This window comes from Pecten maximus, chromosome 8 (genome assembly GCF_902652985.1).
Source record: "Pecten maximus chromosome 8, xPecMax1.1, whole genome shotgun sequence".
Classification (NCBI taxonomy): Eukaryota; Metazoa; Mollusca; class Bivalvia; order Pectinida; family Pectinidae; genus Pecten; species Pecten maximus.
Genome location: NC_047022.1, coordinates 12,486,753 through 12,508,893, shown reverse-complemented (window position 1 = coordinate 12,508,893; position 22,141 = coordinate 12,486,753). Strand labels below are relative to the sequence as shown.

The 22,141-nt window shown below is 36.5% G+C and overlaps 1 protein-coding gene across 1 annotated transcript; it reads right to left on the bottom strand.

The window, feature by feature from the left end:
* Nucleotides 1-194: 194 nt before the first annotated feature.
* Nucleotides 195-22,133, bottom strand: LOC117332483 (all-trans-retinol 13,14-reductase-like). Its single transcript, XM_033891407.1, has 12 exons — nucleotides 21,862-22,133; nucleotides 14,799-14,981; nucleotides 13,529-13,638; nucleotides 13,150-13,281; nucleotides 9,529-9,733; nucleotides 8,287-8,484; nucleotides 6,800-6,919; nucleotides 6,383-6,503; nucleotides 5,342-5,472; nucleotides 4,265-4,431; nucleotides 2,810-2,969; nucleotides 195-1,196 (listed from the first exon to the last, which is right to left on the bottom strand). The coding sequence occupies exons 1-12, from the start codon at nucleotides 22,076-22,078 to the stop codon at nucleotides 1,045-1,047; spliced, it is 1,896 nt and encodes a 631-aa protein (XP_033747298.1). The 5' UTR covers nucleotides 22,079-22,133; the 3' UTR covers nucleotides 195-1,044.
* Between the last annotated feature and the right edge of the window lie 8 nt (nucleotides 22,134-22,141).

Genomic DNA, 22,141 nt, shown 5'->3' with positions numbered 1-22,141 from the left:
GTGAAGTTGTACATGTGAAAATACTGTTTAAAACTATAGTTATAGTCATTTGCCTTTCTTATATATTCTGCAATATATACATTGATTAACTTTCATAATATGCATATTATTCAGACAAACCAAATATTGTCTACGTGTGTACGTGGCGGTTTGTAATCGGGTGCATTTTAATAAAACATCGTCCGACCAATTATATCCGGAATTCGACCGGTCATTTTTCGATCAACTTCTCCAAACCGAACCCTCTGTAAACCGAACAAATAGTCATGTCCCATGCATGTTCGGTTTATAGAGGTTCCACTGTACATAACAGATGATGACAGGATCAAAAGGATAAAACATACCATAAATATGAAGCTAGTCAAATAGTTTAATTTCATATTTACCCATTAAATATCAAATACATTACAACTATTATCAAACAACTTTGATCATATTTCAGAACTCTGAATCTTGATATTGACAATTAAATATTTGATAACTAATCAAAAATAATTTTAAATTCCTGTACAACAGCTGATGAAAGATGTAATAAACAGAAACAGATCTCCTGCCTATAAGTAATCTGAAAGCTCCAAACCATGAAAATAAAGTACACACCAATATTTCATGCTCTACAGTATGTGCTCTTTGAAAATCTATTTTATCATGATTATTATTTTTTGTGTGATTTTCTGCAACACAATGATAATGACATCATATTTGGAATATTTAACCATCATCAAATCAGATAAACAAATATTAAGAAAAAAATCACACAAGTAGTTTTAATTAAAGTGATCTAATTAAAGGTCCACTATCTGACAACAGTTCAATTCTTGATCAATAGAAGGCGAAAACAGCCTGTTATGAAATTGACTGAATGGATGGTAAGTTTAACTGTACTGTACACCAATATCCCATCTTGACCAGGTTCTGGAATGAATTTCTTCAGTTGACATCTAAATCAAATGACAGTTGATGCAGGACAAATAAGCGTGAGAAGAAACATCAGTTCCTGTGAATTCTATAATGACTCCTATCTATAGTGCTACAAGATTTCTCTTAAGTTGTCTTCTTTTCTGTCTTCTTAGTAGCTCTGACCTCTTTAACGACCTTATCAAGGTCATTGTAGAGGTTGCGGTGAAGAATGGAGGATGCACACAACATACCACCATATAGGGCTCCACTGAAGCCACACACCAGAATATCCTGACCTGAAATTGAACAAAAGATTGTAATATCTTTGTCTGGAAAAGTTTATTGTACCAAATCCTGGTCTGCCATGGTAATAATTACACACAAATGGACAACACAGAATAAAGATGGATCATTTCCATACCTTAATACATTGTGACAAAATTTGACAAGTGTATGAAATGTTTGAAAATGAGAAACATTGCAAATTTGACATGTCATCGATGGAACTTATCCCTAACCCACCCCTCCCTCAGCACTTCCCATCCCTATCTCAATTCAGGGGGTGAAATTGTGCTCTGTGATAGTGTTCTACTCAAAAGAAATTCACTGAAATATGGGGGGAAAAAAATATTGGATAAAATATTCTACAAAGAATGGTAACTCTAGTAAAAAGGTTGAAAAATCTGAAATTATGTTTGGAGTCCAAACTACACAAGGTCATTGTATATGAACAATAATCATATGAACAAAGTTTGAACAAAAAATCACTAAAAAAACGAATGAATAGTCTGAAATTGACCTTTTGACCCCAAATTCATAATGATTCCTCATCATCAGACATCACTTTATCACATACATTTGTATTGGTTTAAGAAATATAATGTACAGACATAAATAATATACCCAAAATTCATATAAAACGAAAAGCCAGTCAGACACACAGAAAGGTACCTTGAAGTTTGAATCTGTTGATTACCCTGGGGTCAGATTAATGTAGAACCCTAGTACTTGACCCTGGGGTCAGATTAATGTAGAACCCCAGTACTTGACCCTGGGGTCAGATTAATGTAGAACCCCAGTACTTGACCCTGGGGTCAGATTAATGTAGAACCTCAGTACTTGACCCTGGGGGTCTGATTAATGTAGAACCCCAGTACTTGACCCTAAGGTCAGACTAATGTAGAACCCCAGTACTTGACCCTAAGGTCAGATTAATGTAGAACCCCAGTACTTGACCCTGGGGGTCTGATTAATGTAGAACCCCAGTACTTGACCCTGGGGTCTGATTAATGTAGAACCTCAGTATTTGACCCTGGGGTCTGATTAATGTAGAACCTCAGTACTTGACCCTGGGGGTCTGACTAATGTAGAACCCCAGTACTTGACCCTGGGGTCTGATTGATGTAGAACCCCAGTACTTGACCCTTGGGTCTGATTAATGTAGAACCCCAGTACTTGACCCTGGGGGTCTGACTAATGTAGAACCCCAGTACTTGACCAGGGGGTCTGATTGATGTAGAACACCAGTACTTGACCCTTGGGTCTGATTGATGTAGAACCTCAGTACTTGACCCTGGGGTCAGATTAATGTAGAACCCCAGTACTTGACCCTTGGGTCTGATTGATGTAGAACCCCAGTACTTGACCCTTGGGTCTGATTGATGTAGAACCTCAGTACTTGACCCTGGGGTCAGATTAATGTAGAACCCCAGTACTTGACCCTGGGGGTCTGATTAATGTAGAACCCTAGTACTTGACCCTGGGGGTCTGATTAATGTAGAACCCCAGTACTTGACCCTTGGGTCTGATTGATGTAGAACCTCAGTACTTGACCCTAAGGTCTGATTGGTGTAGAACCCCAGTATTTGACCAGGGGGTCTGATTACAATAGAACCCCTGTACTACATACCTGTCAGGTAAAGCCCTGGAATATCCGTCTCGGGACGAAGGTGGATTGCTGAATTTGGGAGGAACTTGTTGATGGTATGGTCTAGTCCATATATTTCACCTTCTTGAAACCCAAGGTAGTGTTGGTTACTTAGAGGGGAGCCCACCTCAAAGTAATCATCCTATAAACAACGCAATAATTTTATATACATTTTTGCAACTTAATATTTTATTTTAGTTCCTTCCTGTACTAAATTAGGATTGCACTAACAGGGTTTCCAGGTCCTACTCTCATTTGCTTTAAAAAAACTTCCGATTTGAATAAAAACTAAACCTCCCTCATTATTCTTCAGAGAAAAATGTGTTGAAAAAAGCATCACAACACCAATAAACCTACCACTGGTAATATCCATTATATTTAATAATAAAATAAAAATCACATGTTCATTAATGTGAAACAAAAAACAAAGAACAATGAGATATCATTGTTTCCTTTTTTTTCATATAATCAATACCTGTGATAAAAGAATGTTTAAGAAGAGCAAATCAAACATGCTCTGATATCAAGTTTCAGGCCCAGATGTACTCTCCCAAAGCAACATAAAAACCCTGTGTCAGCCATTTTTTTTATAGCGGACAACTCCCGTCCAACTGTTGGTACCATGATAAACAAACAACTCCCGTCCAACTGTTGGTACCATGATAAACAAACAACTCTAGTCCAACTGTTGATACCAAGATAAGCAAACAACTCTAGTCCAACTGTTGATACCAAGATAAACAAACAACTCTAGTCCAACTGTTGGTACCATGATAAACAAACAACTCTAGTCCAACTGTTGATACCATGATAAACAAACAACTCTAGTCCAACTGTTGATACCAAGATAAGCAAACAACTCTAGTCCAACTGTTGGTACCATGATAAACAAACAACTCTAGTCCAACTGTTGGTACCATGATAAACAAACAACTCCCGTCCAACTGTTGGTACCATGATAAACAAACAACTCTAGTCCAACTGTTGATACCATGATAAACAAACAACTCTAGTCCAACTGTTGGTACCATGATAAACAAACAACTCCCGTCCAACTGTTGGTACCATGATAAACAAACAACTCTAGTCCAACTGTTGGTACCATGATAAACAAACAACTCTAGTCCAACTGTTGGTACCATGATAAACAAACAACTCTAGTCCAACTGTTGGTACCAAGATAAACAAACAACTCTAGTCCAACTGTTGGTACCATGATAAACAAACAACTCCCGTCCAACTGTTGGTACCATGATAAACAAACAACTCTAGTCCAACTGTTGATACCAAGATAAACAAACAACTCTAGTCCAACTGTTGGTACCATGCTAAATAAACTACTCTAGTTCAACTGTTGGTACCATGATAAAAGAAAATAACCCAGGATTTAAGCCAGTTCCGTAGTCACTCCTCACATAGCTAATATGTCTCACTCACCCTTCCCTCCAACTTGGGACAAATCATAGTGAGTTGGTTCCACATCTGCCTCCCCATACGATTCTTCAATCCTTCATATTCATCACTCCGGTGTTTTAGCCGCTCGTCCTGCCAGCGTGAAAACCACTCATACCTTGCCACAGTTATGATCAGACATGTACTTTTGTCTGTAAAATAGAAAATTTATTAAATTACTAATCCCACACTGACTTTACTGGACATATATACTGTGATTATCCCAGACTCAGTAACTTGAGGTCTTTGACCCAATAAATCATGGTGGGCTTATTGCAGGACAATATAGAAAGAGAATTTGCAATAGACATGGTTTGGCTTATTACCATGTATAGACTTATTGTCCGATAATTAATTGCTTATTATCTACTGGCCCCTCCTCCCTCCAAGCTTAATTGACCATTGTTCTAAGTACATATTTTTCATTATTGTTTAAATAGAGGTTTCACAACGAGTGGTTGTTGGATATGGAATTTATTTCACACTCGTAAGTTATTTTTTAAAAGTTACAAAAGACACGAGCTTTAGCGAGTGTTTTTTACAACTTTTAAAAAGTTTTAAAAAGAGTGTGAAATAAATTCCATATCCAACAATTTCGAGTCGTGTGACCTGTTTCTACCACAATAATATCGGCTTGAATCAAAGGGAAACGTGGCAAAGTATAATTTCGCGTTTGCAAATAAAGTATACTGGTGACGTCCGGGACCCGGTGATGTGACGTCATTAGATTATTGATGACGTCAATAACGATTGCAGCTTGGGTCAAAGTTCACCGTGTTAGCCAACCAATATGCGTACAGAGTTTATACCACGTGTGGTATAAACAGATTGTTAATCAACAGCTGTAATGATTAACTGATGGTCTGAGAGTTGAATACCACAGGGTATTGTGGTAGAAACTAAACTTAAACAATTGTATTGTGTTAGAAAAGAGATGGAGTAATTAAGTTCAATTCAAAACATGTGTGAATATATATAAATGTGAATACAGACAACAAAGTGAGATTATCTTATACAGATAAATGTTTCTGATCTTCTCTTTTCGTTCTTTGTTGTTCTTACTTGGGAAACGTTTAGACCAGGTTGGATCCTTGGCGGATGGGAATGATACAAACATGATGGGGTTCTCGCTGTGGGCGGCATCCTCCACGGACATATTAAGCCACTCATACATAGCCGTTTCCTGATCATTCCTAAAAAAAACCCCAAAAAGTATGTTTTATTGATTGAAAGAAATGACATCGGCAATGGCAGTTATTATCATCAAGCATTGTATAGTCACACAGATCACATACTAATCCGCAATTCATTTCAATATATTTAAACATTATCATTGCTGACAAAAAACTAATATAAGTACTTGTCAGTCTAGCAACTCTAGTGGTAAAATGTCTAGATGAAGAATTCACTAGCCAGAATAAATTACATGTTTGTCCTAAAATGTCACAGGCCTATTCTAACTCTACTGCTCCAGTGTGTTGTTCTTGTATCATGTCACTGTAACCATCTCATGAGATGTCGTCTATGGTGATTAACTACACAATACTTTTGAGTGGTTAAACAGGGGGTACCACATATGATATGTTGACATAGCAAAGATTTGCTGAATATCTTTATGGTTAAATGATAAAAAAAAAAAAAAAATCATCAGAATAGCAGCTTTGAATAAAAGCTTGCTTTTATTGGGCCAGTAAAATACCATTGAACTTTCATAAAGCCATTTTCATTCAGAGAATCTGAAGTTTCTGCCTTATTCTTAAACTTGCATGGAGGACTTTGTATTGTTGCTGTGAGATATGTATCGGTGATCCTGGTAAATGATATACCGGTACTTGTTCAGCAGGGAAACATCGGGCTTTACTTTACCACAAGTTATGTCCCTTGATGCCCAGTTCTTGTCATCATATTATATACAGGAGATGTAGAGTGTATTTTACCTGGTGAAGCACCAAAAGTTATGTCCCTTGATGCCCAGTTCTTGTCATCATATTATATACGGGAGATGTAAAGTGTATTTTACCTGGTGAAGCACCAAAAGTTATGTCCCTTGATACCCAGTCCTTGTCATCATATTATATACGGGAGATGTAGAGTGTATTTTACCTGGTGAAGCACCAAAAGTTATGTCCCTTGATGCCCAGTTCCTCCTGTGATCCGTCCATACCAATAAACACCGACATGTAGGACATGCTGTTCCCCACGTCCTTAATTGTTGGATACAGTTCTAATAACATAAGTATGATTCTCAGATAAATAAAAAGTTTAATTTGCATGTCAATCAAAATGTCAATGAAGCACAGCATGGCTGATTTACAGTACAGGGAAATATGAGTTCTAACTTTTAATGTAGAATTCGCAATCATTGTTGTTTTTTTTTGTTTGTTTTGAAAACAGAAGTAAGTTTTCTTTCCTTCATTTTTGTTGTTGTTTGATATGCTTTGGCATATATGACAAAACAATGTCACAATTCATCGTTTGTCCAATTAATTAAAAGACCTGTGTATCCAAAGTATTCCTTACTTGACTTCAGTGCGACTTCCTGCGGTAGTAGCTTGGTAAAGGTGTTCCTTACTCCAGCATCAGAGATGATACGCTTGGCAAATATCTGTGCAGATCCGTCTCCTGTCTTAACCTCTACACCTGTAACAAATCACAGCAAGACAATACTTAATACCATTTTGTGTGTTTCAAACATTTTGTTCTAGTTTAACTGACCTACCGTAATTTCTTGGGTATTGCCCGCACTGACCAAAATTTGGTATTTCTGTTTTTAATTCTGCAGATAGCCCGCTCCGTCGCATTGCCCGCGGGTTATCTGCTATATATATCTTTATATACAAATAAACAACAAGAGCTGCGAAAGCGCTCGGGACAAAGCAGAAATGTTTTACTGTTTTTATTTTTAATATTTTCAACCAATTACAAGGACATACTATATATTTTACTTATATATACCGGGTAGCTATATAAAATGTATATCAATCGTAAAACATGAAAACGTTTACCTTGTACACGATTTGGGGAATCCCCTTAGTACCGATGCGTTATACATTACCTAGCTAAGGATTTGGTGAACAGTGTTAATAAACATAATTCAGGCTCGGGGTCTAGTTGTGAGTTGTTTTTACATGATTTGTACTGGTCAGAATCTCCAATTACGTCCATTATTAACTGGACAGCCATGTCGGCACCAAGGAAACAGCAGCAGTGATGAAGATATTCCCCTCGCAGAAATAGCAAGACTGGACAGGGATCAGTTAGGATTATTTGTGAGTGATTCGGAGCCATCTGATTTCGATGGGTGGGAGTAGATTTGATCAGCAGTAAACGTGATTTGATATTCCGGTGGATGTACTGTGATGACGGACAATTACAATGTATGTTCATTTTTTGATTAAATTTTGTGAAAAAATGTATGTGTTCATATCATGCTTTTAATATATGTCGTATAGCCCGCAGTTTTCAATGGTTTTTGAAAACATTTCGTCAGATAGCCCGCTTCATCAGATAGCCCGCAGAAGGCAATTTTCAATGTTTAAAATCGTATAGCCCCCGGGCAATACGCAAGAAATTACGGTAGCTGATCCTGATGAGACTTTGCCTAATTATCTCAGCAACTGTTGTCCTTATCAAACTAACCTATAGTCCTACACTCAGTACCTACAATGCTGTCACTAATTTTTATTCCTGACTATGTTGAAAGTTAAAATCACAACTGCACCATCAACAAGTATAAAATCCAGCATTGGTTGTAAAGTATAACTACTGTTCATCATTTCATTGTTAAAAACTGACTGGAAGTCAAGGTCATCAGATGATGTAGTAGTTTCATTTAGCACCTCAGGTTATATTGTCAGAATGAATGTGAAAAGGAATGGACTTTTCCATAAATAAAAAATAATAAAAATCTCTCACAATAATGATGTAGTGGATACATCTTACCCTCAACTCCATTTTCAACCTTAATTTGTCAGAATGCCAATGTCACAACTACCACCAAATCTTACCAACAGCCCTGCCCTTGTCACTAAGGATGATCTTGTTGACAAGTGCGTTGACGAGGACACGCCCACCACCCTTCTCTATAACGGGTATGGCTTGGAACGCGATCTCACTAGGTCCACCTCTGACATAGTAAGCTCCACCCATATAGTGGTTCAACAAGGAAGCTTGTAATCCAAAGGGGGACTTGGACGGGGCAACACCTGGAAAAGTAAATAACGTAAATAAGTTATCTGAAAATTATTTTATCATATCAAATGATAATTGTTTTTTTTTTAGAAAGCATGTGCATATAATTCTCAAAAAGTACATGGAATCATCGGATGGTTTTTTCAATCATTAACATATAAATTCAAGACAAACAATTTCTATAAGTATAGATATAAGGAAAATATATTTCCAGTTGAGTGGGTTGTTTGGATTAAGTAATGGAGCTGGCTTGTATCAGGGGCATAACTTCTTGCTAAATTCCCACTGAATCAATAACTATGACGTAGATAGCCCAACAATGCTGACCTCTCCAAATACTGCTGACCTTACCCCTATAACAATGATCTTGACCCATAATTATGACCTTGTCCAATAATTTTCCTTATAATGCTGACCTAACCCCTATAACTATGATCTTGACCCATAATTATGACCTTGTCCAATAATTTTCCTTATAATGGTGACCTTGCCCCTATAACAATGACCTTGCCCCATAATTATGACCTTGTTCAATACCTTTCCTTATAATGCTGACCTTGCCCCTATAACAATGATCTTGACCCATAATTATGACCTTGTCCAATAATTTTCCTTATAATGCTGACCTTGCCCCTATAACAATGATCTTGACCCATAATTATGACCTTGTCAAATAATTTTCCTTATAATGCTGACCTTGCCCCTATAACAATGATCTTGACCCATAATTATGACCTTGTCCAATAATTTTCCTTATAATGCTGACCTTGCCCCATAATTATGACCTTGTTCAATACCTTTCCTTATAATGATAACCTTGCCCCTATAACAATGACCTTGCCCCATAACTATGACCTTGCCCCATAATTATGACCTTGACCCATAATTATGACCTAGTCCAATATCTTTCATCTTGATGGTGACCTTGCACGCCCAATAATGCTGACCTCTCCCATAAAATGCTGACCTTGCCCCATAGTTTTGACCTTGCACCATAACGATGACCTTTCCTCATAATGCTGACCTTGCCCAATAATGTTGACATTGACCCCACTCACCATAGTCGCCGTAGCAGTACACCAACACTGCCTTCAGGTCAGCATTGTCTGTGAGAGAGTCTAAGACAGCCTTTGTGGACTGGGATGTATACTTGGACCATGGACGGAAAAGAAGGTTCATGACACCAATCGTTGATAACAGGGAAGCCAGCCATTTTGGTATATACTTCAGTACAAAAAATCCCAAGAAATAGGATCTGTTTTCCTGTTAAAGATAATTGACACAACATGATGCTAGCATCAACTAAAACTGTTATCTGACTCACTATATATATGGATATTAACCAAATTTGACTGTTTTTCCAAAAGATTAATTATAAAACATGATCAACCGTGAATGCTACCCATGAACCGTTGCCCGATCATGCGCTGCCCAATCGAACGCACCTAATTACAAGCGTACAGATGACAGTGACTACACTACTTGTCATCTGTTTGTAAACATCGGTCGACTGTAAACATGACATCTAGGTTTGAAGATATAAACGATGACAGGCTTTTAAATCTCATAGAGAACAGAGACTCAGCTAATACCAGGAATATCATCAAGGGTTCTGTGAGGATTTTGCATGCTTACTGCGAATCAAAACATGTACCAAGCAGTGACTTTGAGTTTGTTGTAATTTATTCACCCCAATGGTCAGATATCTTGGTCGGTACCAACACCTCGTGAAAACAGTTTTGACTGTCACCTGGTCAGTACCAACACCTCTTGAAAACAGTTTTGACTGTTGACTGATGAGACACGAAACAACTGTAAACTGTTGCCATGATAGCTAGCTGCCCCTGTTTTTTTTTTAATAATGTTGAAAAGGAGTAAAATTAAAATTAGAAAAGTAGTGTTCAGTTTCTCACAACAAAATTCATCAGCTTTTTTATAAAACAATTACTTCAGGTCGTATAATGGAAATGGTTTTAAAACTGTTAAACTATTTCAAATTTTTTGTTAAACTATTTCAAATTTTTTGTTAAACTATTTCAAATTCTTTGTTAAACTATTTCAAATTTAGGGGAAAAAACCAAGTTGAAAAGTATTGTCGGAGGTAATAAATCAACGTTTAACTTACCACACTAGAACCTTCTGGCCAAATATGAGTGCTAATAATTCAGAACTACTGAACTATATATGAAACTTCAATTTTACGTCTCTGGACAGTTGGGACTGATAACCAAATTCCAGTATACTCAGCCACCCATTCCTAACCCCTCCTCGACTTTGTTACTATATGGGTACAATAAAATGTGATTTCATATTTAAGATATTTTTCAATATTCTAAGTGATTGCTGAGCTCCATTTTTTTCAATTTTGATGAGTCTTTGTACCAAGTTTGGTTTTAGTTTGTTTTTGTTTAACGTCCTATTAACAGCCAGGGTCATTTAAGGACGTGCCAGGTTTTGGAGGTGGAGGAAAGCCGGAGTACCCGGAGAAAAACCACCGGTCTACGGTCAGTACCTGGCAACTGCCCCACGTAGGTTTCGAACTCGCAACCCAGTGGTGGAGGGCTAGTGATAAAGTGTCGGGACACCTTAACCACAAGGCCACCACAGCCCCTTTGTACCAAGACAGATATTGTATTCTCCAAATGTATGAGTCCAGAACTCAATCATTGTTTTCTACAATGATCAATCTTGTTTGCTTGTTGTCGTGCTGGTTAAAAATATTATTGATCGAAAATGTGAAGTTTATCTATTTTACTACAATTGGTTAACAAGCTACAATGTATCAACTTATACCATTACCTCTTTTTGACCCAACGGGACTTACTGATCAAGGAACTAGATTATCCATAGAAAACCAACTGCAAATATTGATTGATAATACATTTTAGAAAACATATGAGTGTCTTTGCGATTTTTTTCACACACTACATTTTTTTGCAGGGAAAGTCACGAGACAAAATTCCATAGGCAGTATTGTCGGCTGCTCTACTTGCTAAACAGACATCAAGAAATTTGAATTGAAAAGTGTCATGCAAATGAAATTACAAAAATGTTGAAAATATGAAAAATGTAAGTATAAGCTTTAAACAGCATTCCTATAACACGAAACAAGATTACAGACAAAAAAACATGCTGGGTATTGCTTTAAACATGTCCCCTACTGGCCCCTGCTTAAAATAATAACAGCGACCTTGACCTTGACCTTGACCAAAAAACCCTGAAACTTGAGCTTGATATGTAGGTACTCATACTGAGTTACATACCAACTTTCACCAACATATCTTGAATAATGGCTCAGAAAAGTGTGGAAAACTGAGTGGACAGACAGTCGGACAGACAGACAGACGGGGAGGGAACATATGTAGTCCCCCCAGTTTTACTGGTAGGGGACTAATAATCACAAGAATTCCACGGAAGTGGATGTGTTGCCTGCACAGTAAGTTAGGAGATGAATTAAAAAAAAACCAGCTTGGATATTCATTGTATCTATTCCAAGTATAATTTGTATGATTTACTGGATGGATTCCCATGCAATGAATGAACTCACAAATGAAACTGCATTCCTCTTTATATCATGTTTGTCAGACAGAAACATGATATTTACAGGTATGTGACATTAAGAGAAACATGTTTTTTCCACTAAATCTTGTGCGTTCCCATCTCCATAACTAAAAAGTAAGCTATTCAATGTACAAATATGAAGATGTTTGAATCCCCGCATATCAAAACAAGTTTCACGCAAAATTTAAGTGGTTTTCATACAGAAACCAGTAAGCACTATATGAAGTTTTAGGTTGATTGTCCCAAAGGGAACTGGACAGATTTTCTATTTATTTACAGTGAACTTGACCTTCGAACCTGAAAAGCAATCCCAAGCAAGCACTTCACTTTTGATAAGGAAGTACTATACAAAGTTTGAGTTTGATTAGCCAAAGGGAACTTGAGTTATCGCATGAAAACCAATTTTCTAATAATAGTAACAGTGACCTTGAACCATCAAACCTGAAAGCAATCCCAAGAAAGCACTTCCTGTTAAAAAGCAATGCATCAAGTTTGCATTTGATTGGCCCAAGTGATCTCAAATTATCGCAAGCAAACCTATTTTCTATTTATAGTAACAATGACATATGACCTTTGAACCTGAAAAGCAATCTAAGCAAGCACTTTTGGTAAGAAAGCACTGTATGAAGTTTGAGCCTGATTGGCTAAGGAAAACTCGAGTTATGACATGGAAACAAAGTTTCTATTTATAGTAACAGTCACCTTTGACCTTCAAACCTGAAAAGCAATTCCAAGCAACTAGTTTTGATAAAGAAGCACTATACAAAGTTTGAGTTTGATTGGTCCAAAGGAACGTGAGTTATTTAATGGAAACCAATTTTCTATTCAAAGTAACAGTGACCTTTTCCTTTGAACAATCCCAACCAAGCACTTTTGGTAAGAAAGCACTGTATGAAGATTGAGTTTGATTGACCTAAGGGAACTCAAGTTATCGCACGGAAACCATTGTGTGGACGACACTGCCGCCGCCATACTGATACCTATATGTCACCTTTTTCAGGCAACACAATAACACGCTAATGAGCGTTATTTGTTAGCAATTCTGTGCTGTGTTATAGGACCATAACACGAAACAGAAAGTTTTTTTACGCTTAGGTACAAATCAACCATCAACATACCTTCAGCATAACCATGAACTTTTCAATGGCCTTCTTCTCCTGGGGGAATTCTTTGATGAGCTCCTCGGCGTAAGACTTGCGGTCATCCATGATTCTGTACTGTTTAGCCTTAGCTGGGTCTCCTAAACAAACCTGTTGTGACAAAATGTCACAAGAAAACAATGAGTTATACCCTTAAAACATGAAGTTTGAGGATAGCTGGATAGGTTTTAGTATCAGAGAATTAGAGTAACAAGCTTGAAAGTAATTCAGTCATATCAGGGAAAATTTTAATCTTTGAATTTGAGTCTCAGAAAAATATACATGCAATCTATATCAAAGTTTGTATTAAATTAGAGAAAGTTCATCATTTTAAAGTAATAATTGTACATGTACATACCATGTCAAAACAGTCGGTCATCTTTGGATACTCAATTTTTCCTCCAGTAACCATGTCAACCAGAGTTCGGTTGTCAGCTCCCTCGTACATCTTACCGATATAATGGATGCCTAACAAAGCCAAACAACAATTCTGATTAAATAAAACAGACTTTTTATTAGTCAAACAGTATGTAATTGTAAATCACAGTCTAGGGGCGAACTTGATTCTGACGTGCTGGTGTGCCGGCGGCAAGGTGGGAAGGCGGTAAAATTACTTGATTGTGTCCCGAATATACGCGCGCAATGTCTAAAAAATAAAAATATGTTTTGGTCTATGTCGGCCATATTGCAAATGAGCCGCTTTGCTTGAATGTACGTGCCGTCGGCAAGCTCGAAACCGGCAAACGGCACTGACGACAAGCTAGAATCGAGTTCGCCCTAGGTGACAGTTCAAGGGAGATAATCTCACTGACTGACTGAGGATGCAACAGTTACCCTTGGACACTGCTCACTAGTGGCAGTCATGGTAAATAGTTCCGAATCATTTCCAGTTTGAAGTGTGATTGGATCGAAGTTGAAATGGTGTGATACTGGGCTGTTTGTGTTGTCTACCTTACATGTAATGGGTGTGGATGTTCACAGAAACAGAATCTAAATTCATACGCTGACTTTGAGGTTGCTATATTTTTCAAATCCTTGTTTATCTTATCACTGCTCCTAACGTATAATACAATGGGGGAATTAAATGTGAACTTAGATTCTGTTTCTTTGAATATTTCAACTTCCAATCACACTTCAATCATTTAATATAACAGCTAGACTGAAGTCTAAGTGTGATGGGGAAGCAATTTTTTTCAGCGACATTGACCCCTAACTTAATACACTGATATTTGAGCTTGTTTAATTTATGTCCAATGCCACAATGACTGTAAAATTTGTCAACAAACAAGGTCACTAGACTGATGACAGCATGCAAAGGACAGACACACAAACGACTCAATTACATAATACCTCACCGTAATTAGTCAATAAAAAAGGCTACCAGAATGATGACAAAAATTAATGGACAGGCACACACAGGGCAATAACTTCCCTGCTCTGCACAAAAGGACCGTAAGATTGGGACTTCAGCTTTCAGTAAATATAAGTATAACACTGTAGAAGATTTTGTACTACAGATTTTTTATACATCTACAACTATACTATACTTATAAATCAGAGATGTGATTCATTAATCGTTTCATTTGTTTTTCCAAGCCTGATTCAGATGAGGGTATAATCAGCCTCACCTGTATCAAACTCGTAGCCTTTCTCATGGAATGTGTGACAACATCCTCCAGCCTGGTCATGCTGCTCCAATACCAGAACACGGTGTCCGGACCGAGACAATAAGGATGCCAACGCTATACCACCAATTCCACTCCCGATTACAATGTCATCAAGTTCCTCTGGCACCTTGGATAACTTGAACCCTAAAAGTAAAATACATTCAAAGCATTAAATTATTGTTCAAGTAACGAAATCTTGAATTTAAAATACTGCAAAAAGTACATTTAGAATTTATAATAAAAAACATTAAATCTATGCTCCATCCACAATTTATTTCAATGAGTCCTTTTCGACATTTTTATGACCCTGATTACTAATGGGACATTAAAAAAATAAAGCAAAAGAAAAACATTTCAACAGTATTGCTAAAAACAATGAAACCCATAATGTTAAATTAAACTATTCACAGAACTTCTGTGAGCCCCATCAAAATTCTATGAGTACTGGACTTATAATTAGGACTCATATATGGATTGAATAGATTTTTTAAATTTTCATTGCGGCTATGAATACCAGTAGCTAGCTACCTATCACGTGCACGGTGGCACGCCTCGGAGGATATGTAGCTAGCTACTGGTATTCATAGCCGCAATGAAAATTAAAAAAATCTATTCAATTCATATATTTACATAACCTTGATTTAAAAAATTTGTATTAGAACAGCCGGGAGATCCCGCCTATGCACCACACCATTGTTTTAATGTCGCTCCGCATTTTCTGGTCTTTTTTGTTTAATTTTGTATAAAACAAAAAGAAAGAAGTATTAAAGTAAAAATAATATTAAATACAAATAATATTAAATACAATCATAAAATATTTTTAAGACTTATCTCGTACCAACGTTATCGATCCAAGGAAAGCTACTCTTCCTGTCTTACTGTCGATGGCGTATTAATATGACCCGATTAATCAGGTGATTTGCACGAGAGACAATGTTTTCATACGGTTTTCATAGTGTATTCATGGTCATATGTTTGTTGTTTTCACTTGGTATGTTCATATCAGCAAACCACATTAGGAATGTAAATATAGGTAGATTATCTCTGCAATTTAATGTTGTTGAAGTAATGAGAATACTTCTAAAAGTACCAAAGTAAATTATGCAAGTATTCAAAACATAAAAAAATAGTTGAAGTAACAAAATCTTAAATTGAAAATATTTAAAAGCTTAATAATCTTAAAATAAGGACATGAGAGTTCAGTCTTAGTATGTGATGTGCCATATATTTCTCAATTTTGAGATATTGAAGTATAACAAGAGGCCCATGGGCCTTAACGGTCACCTGAGATTTGAAATATTTCAGTTTATTTAATTGACCCCTTTTGCGCCCCCCCCCCCCCCCCCCCCCCCCATCAGCCCCTAGGCGTCAGTCAGGGCCAACATATGCATATTATCAAACTTTCATTCCATGCTAAAAATGTTAACCAGAATGAATTCCAATAGAAATCAAAAACAAATCCGTCAAAAATGTGATTTCCCTATATAAACTATAGTTAAGTTTAGCCTCACCCCAGGGCAAACTTAAGACCCTAGGGACTTGAAATTCACAATTTTGGTAAAGAACCTTCAAACCTGGCTATCTATGAAGTGTATTTGATTCCAGTATATCTGAGAGTAGAGAAGAAGATTTTTGAAGTTTAAGTCAATTAGCCCCGCCCATCAGCCCCTGGGGGTCAGTCAGGGCCAACATGTGCATGCCATCAAACTGTCATTCCATGCTGACAATGTTTATAGAATTAGAATGAATCCCAATAGAAATAAAATAAATTAAAGTCAAAATGTGATTTCCCTATATAAACTATAGTAAAGTTTACCCCCTCCCCAGGGGCGAACGTGAAACCCCTGGGTCATGAAATTTACAATTTTGGTAAAGCACCTTAAGACCCTTCCATCTATGAATAGTGTTTGATTGCAGCATATCTGAGAGTAGAGAAGAAGATTTTTGAAGTTTTAGTCAATTTGGCCCTTTTTAGCCCCGCCCATCAGCCCCTGGGGGTCAGTCAGGGCCAACATGTGCATGCTATCAAACTGTCATCTCAAGCTGACAATGTTTACAAAATAAGAATGAATCCCAATAGAAATAAAATTAATCAAAGTCAAAAATGTGATTTCCCTATATAAACTATAGTAAAGTTTAGCCCCTCCCCAGGGGCAAACGTGAAACCCCTGGGTCATGAAATTTACAATTTTGGTAAAACACCTTAAGACCCTTCCATCTATGAAGAGTGTTTGATTGCAGCATATCTGAGAGAAGAGAAGAAGATTTTTGAAGTTTTAGTCAATTTGGCCCTTTTTAGCCCCGCCCATCAGCCCCTGGGGGTCAGTCAGGGCCAACATGTGCATGCTATCAAACTGTCATCCCATGCTGACAATGTTTACAAAATTAGAATGAATTCCAATAGAAATAAAATAAATTAAAGTCAAAAATGTGATTTCCCTATATAAACTATAGTAAAGTTTAGCCCCTTCCCAGGGGCAAACGTGAAACCCCTGGGTCATGAAATTTACAATTTTGGTAAAGCACCTTAAGACCCTTCCATCTATGAAGAGTGTTTGATTCCAGTATATCTGAGAGTAGAGAAGAAGATTTTTGAAGTTTTAGTCAATTTGGCCCTTTTTTGCCCTGCCCCTCAGGCCCCTGGGGGGTGGGGACCATATAATTTACAATTTTGGTTGACCTTTAGCCATACAAGCTTCCTGCCAAATTTCATAGAATTTGGTTGGTGGGTTTTGGAGAAGAAGTTGAAAATGTTAATTGTTTACGGACGCACGACGGACGACGGACGACGGACGACGCACGACGACGGACAAAAGGGGATTAGAATAGGTCACTTGAGACTTTGTCTCAGGTGACCTAAAAATTATGCTGCTTTTATATAGCTATATCAATTAAGACTCTATATAATGCTATGGACAAGAATAGTTATCAACACTCCCTATTTGAGTGATAAAGAGGATAATAATTATTTTCAAGATATCCATTTAAACTAAACAGCAGGAAACAATTTAATATCTTAAAGGACCTAGAGAAAAAGCCTGATATGAATATGTTTGTTCAAATTATGAAATACTATAAAAAGACTTCTAGCTTTTTGTGGCTTTAAGCATGCAGAGACGTTTGATTTTTTTCGATCTTCTCAACAATTTCAAGTATTAGATTATACTTCTTTCAATTATAATACATAATGTGGTGATGTGCATCAAGAATGAGAATGGAAAATTATTGTACAATATATGTGGTGACTATTTGTGCGCCAAACAGAAAACTGAAGACATGACTTTTCAAACTCACGAGTCGAAACTTGAATGAGTCAAACACATGCACCGTACCATGTCGTATGAGCTGAATGGGAAAACTTATTAACAGCATTGATAAGAAGTTTGACTCGGACACAATCAACCCGTCATCAAAAGCACTCGGATTTAAGTGAAGCATGAAATGGAAGTTTCATTGATCAATGTCTGCATGCATTTATGAATGTTTTTTCTTCATAAAAGTTCATAACTTATAAACCGGTTTTACCTTAAGAAACAGTTCAACATGGTAGGACCGTTAACACTTGGGATATCTATAGTACAACAAATGGGGTAAAATTTACTGTTACATAAAGCATGTTGCTGCTTTACAAATATTTCCATGAAATGCATTAAATAACCTGGATCAATCTGTTGAATATATTTCAAATTCTCGATTTTCAAGTTTACACTGATAACTAGTTAATTGAGAGTACCCACACGATCAGTATATTTACACAGACCAAGCACGGTCATTCATGTATGGACAGGTGACCTTGACAGCTACATGTGGATGACTGGTGTAATAGCACTTTAGATCTATTCACTAACAACAGGTCTACTTACAACCATAACTAAACATGGATTTACCTGTATACCCAGTAACAAGTACTATCATGTCAAGGACTTTAAAAAAGCAGAGAAACATTCAAACAGAAACCAGCTGTTAAATAAGTTAACAAATCATGACTATACATGATGCAGTTCTGGATTATTTTTGCAGATTATGTATAAAGTTAGTAATATCTGTAAGCTTGATCACATGAATGTACACAGGTAATTTAATATATAGATATACATTCCTATAATTATGTAATAAAAAATTGTCAGCCTTTATTTGATTGATTTATAAAATAATCATTGATATTAAATTATTTCATTCAGTACCGCCTTGACGCATTTCTGGTTTACTGTAAATTACACTTATAGTTTTGAAAAGCTGTAGTAAAACTAACAGAGCGGAAAGGATAGTGGTGACGTGGCATATACACCCATACCACACCTGTTTAGTCAGCAAATGATATGATACAAAATTAACTACAAAAATTGCAGTGACCAGGAAGAGATTTGTTCTCATGATCATAACAAATATAAATCCTTCCAATTAACAAGCTGAAAGTGTAAAAATAATTATTAAAGAAACACAAATTTTCACAATTTTGATAAAAAATACATAAAATTTCTTTATTCTTTAAATAGTAATTATGATACCTAAATGATATAGGCTAGCTATGACAACTGAAGTTGAACTACATGTAACTGAAACCATGCAATACCAGGTAATTAAGTCGAGTATAGCTGAAAAATGCCATTGTATTTTATTCAAACATCATCATTTTATATCCGATTGAAAAATTAAAAAAAAAAAAAAAAAAAAGACTGCAAATCATAAACAACTTTTTGTGAACATTTGTAATTGTTTTTTGACATGAATATTGGTTTTCATAACTTTCAAAATTGTGAGTTTCACTACGGAGCTTGGCTCAGATGGGGGCCTTTATTATCATTTTTAACAAGTTATGTTGTGTGCTATGATTCATCCTTAATAAGCTTGATCTCGTCCTGGAATATGTGTGTTTTCGTGTAAAGTGAACCAATTCCAAAAAGTATGAAGTTATTGGAAAAAACAGAACTTAATCAAACATATTCTGGGTGTAAATCCTTGTTTGGTTTGGTTTGTTTTGATTAACGTCCTATTATATAAATTAAGAGCCTGCAGGGTCATTTAAGGACGTGCCAGGTTTTGGAGGTGGAGGAAATCAAACCCTGGAGAAAAAGTACCGGCCTACAGTCAGTACCTGGCAACTGCCCCACGTAGGTTTCAAACTCGCAACCCAGAGGTGGAGGGCTAGTGATAAAGTGTTGAGACTCCTTAACCACTCGGCTACCACGGCCCCGTGTAAATCCTTGTGTAGATATATATATATATGAGCCATAGCATCACAGTGCTGCCACAATAAACAGGAAAACTATCAAAACTTATGTGGTGTACTTGAAGCCTCATATTGTCATATTTGCACACTTACACAAATATACATTTGTCTGAAAAGAATAAACTGGAAATCAAGCGAAGGTGCAAGGAGATACCGATGGATCAAATCATTTCAGAGAATTACAGGAAATAGCACAGGAATGTATTTATAAAAAGGAAGGAAAAGATTTATAGATTAAAAAATATTGCTTTAGTGAACATATCAAGAAAATCGTCGAATGGGAATGAGGATACAGTACAAAACTTGCTATAAATAGACTCATTCTTGTTAATCTGCAACAACAAGAAAGCTACACTATGATATGTATAAATCTAAAGCAATATAAGATCAATGTTTGAAAGAAAGGCACACAAATTAATAAGGCATACAGCACCTATAAGACTAGATGCAAACAGACATTGTAAACCTAAAGCAGGCCATTGTCTCCTCTTGTGGCCCTGATATTTGAAGGAAATATACCTAACAAACATGCAGACACATTTGCAGACAAATGCACATGTACATGTTATACCAATACAATGTATTAACAAAAAGCAACCTCATTCCATCATCAATAATTTAAGCATGATTTGGCATTTATCCACATATAAAATGCACAAGAATTCAGTCAATAATCATAAATGCTTTTGAAAGCACAATATGACAGCCATAAATTTTATCATGCTGATTTTGATGGTAAACAAAAATCCAAAATAGGAACGTTTACTACGATGAATTGGGTGATTACAAGGCAACAGCCAAAGAGAAGTATCAAAATTAAGTATTTCGAAAACTACATCACTTTGAACATAAAAAGAAAAAAAAAAGTCATAAAAAATTCCAAACCACTCACAATTACCAATACATTGGATACAAGAATTCATTCTTTGGTAACACACAGTGATAGACTGGAATCATCTGGATGATGAAATACTGTGCTCCATCATTGGAGGCTTTCAGGAATGCATTCACACAACAATAGTCTCTCCTAACCCTCTCTCTTCCATTGTATTAAAACTGGAAATGGGTACTACACCGTATTAAGATATAGAAGACAGCTTATAAAGAATATGTCAAGCTTAACGTGGGAGTGTTGAACGGTTATGGAAACTTGAAACAACATTAGTACTTTTGCCTGTTTCCATGCATGCATGCATGCAAGCAGAAAAGGATGAAAAATGAATTTTTTTCTGCACAACAGGAACTTCATACATGTACATCCGAAAACAGCAGCAACAACTTTTTTTTATCTGTTTCCATAGTAACAGTAAACTCATAATTTAGTATTGTTTGACGTCCAATTAACTTCTAAAGTCAATAAAGGACGGTTCAAAATTAAAACTTATACATTTCAGAATCTATGCACAACTACATACATGTACAGATGTAGCTTAATATGCATACTGATATTAGATAATAGTTCTAATGGGTCTTTGGAAAAAAATATGTTTTGGCCTTTGTGTTTCGGTGTTTCTATAATAATGGAATAACTGTATGAAATATCTATAATTCCGATTTCAAAAGGAAATATACAACTACATAAAGAGTTCCAATAAAAAAATTAAAATTTCGAGAAAAAATAAAGAATTCCAAAAAAAATGTTATGTTTGTGCACTCGACCGTAAAAAAAAAGTCCGTGGGCAACACCTAACAATCATGAACAGAGATTTGTGTGTTATAACAACTTGAAAGACTAAAAAAAGTTGATCATGAAATTAAATGGGCCAAACGGAGCTCGCAAAAGTGCATACGTACTCTGTTTGATCACCCGGTCGCGCACCTGCTGATCCGTCACAAGGTCTCCAACCGGCTTGATGTGCGACGCTGAAAATGGGTTCTTTCCAGGTTTGGGACCAGACATGAAAACTGACAGCCCATAAATGACTATATATATAAGAAATATGACTAGTATGAGCCACGGGCGGTTGAGGAAATACTCCAAAAACTCGTACATTCCTATATCCACCCCCATGTTGACTACAGTCCAAACAGTGGCGTTGCACACTTCGATCTGTCACACCGGAAGTGATTGGTG

What these genes read in the sequence shown, in the direction of transcription:
- LOC117332483 (XM_033891407.1), bottom strand. Translation starts at nt 22,078, where the DNA reads ATGGGGGTGGATATAGGAATGTACGAGTTTTTGGAGTATTTCCTCAAC. An exon ending in CGACCGGGTGATCAAACAGA is followed by an intron (nt 14,982 to 21,861) that starts GTACGTATGCAC and finishes TTTTACTTTTAG; the next exon opens with GGTTCAAGTTATCCAAGGTG. An exon ending in CTGGTCTAAACGTTTCCCAA is followed by an intron (nt 4,432 to 5,341) that starts GTAAGAACAACA and finishes TCTATTTTACAG; the next exon opens with ACAAAAGTACATGTCTGATC.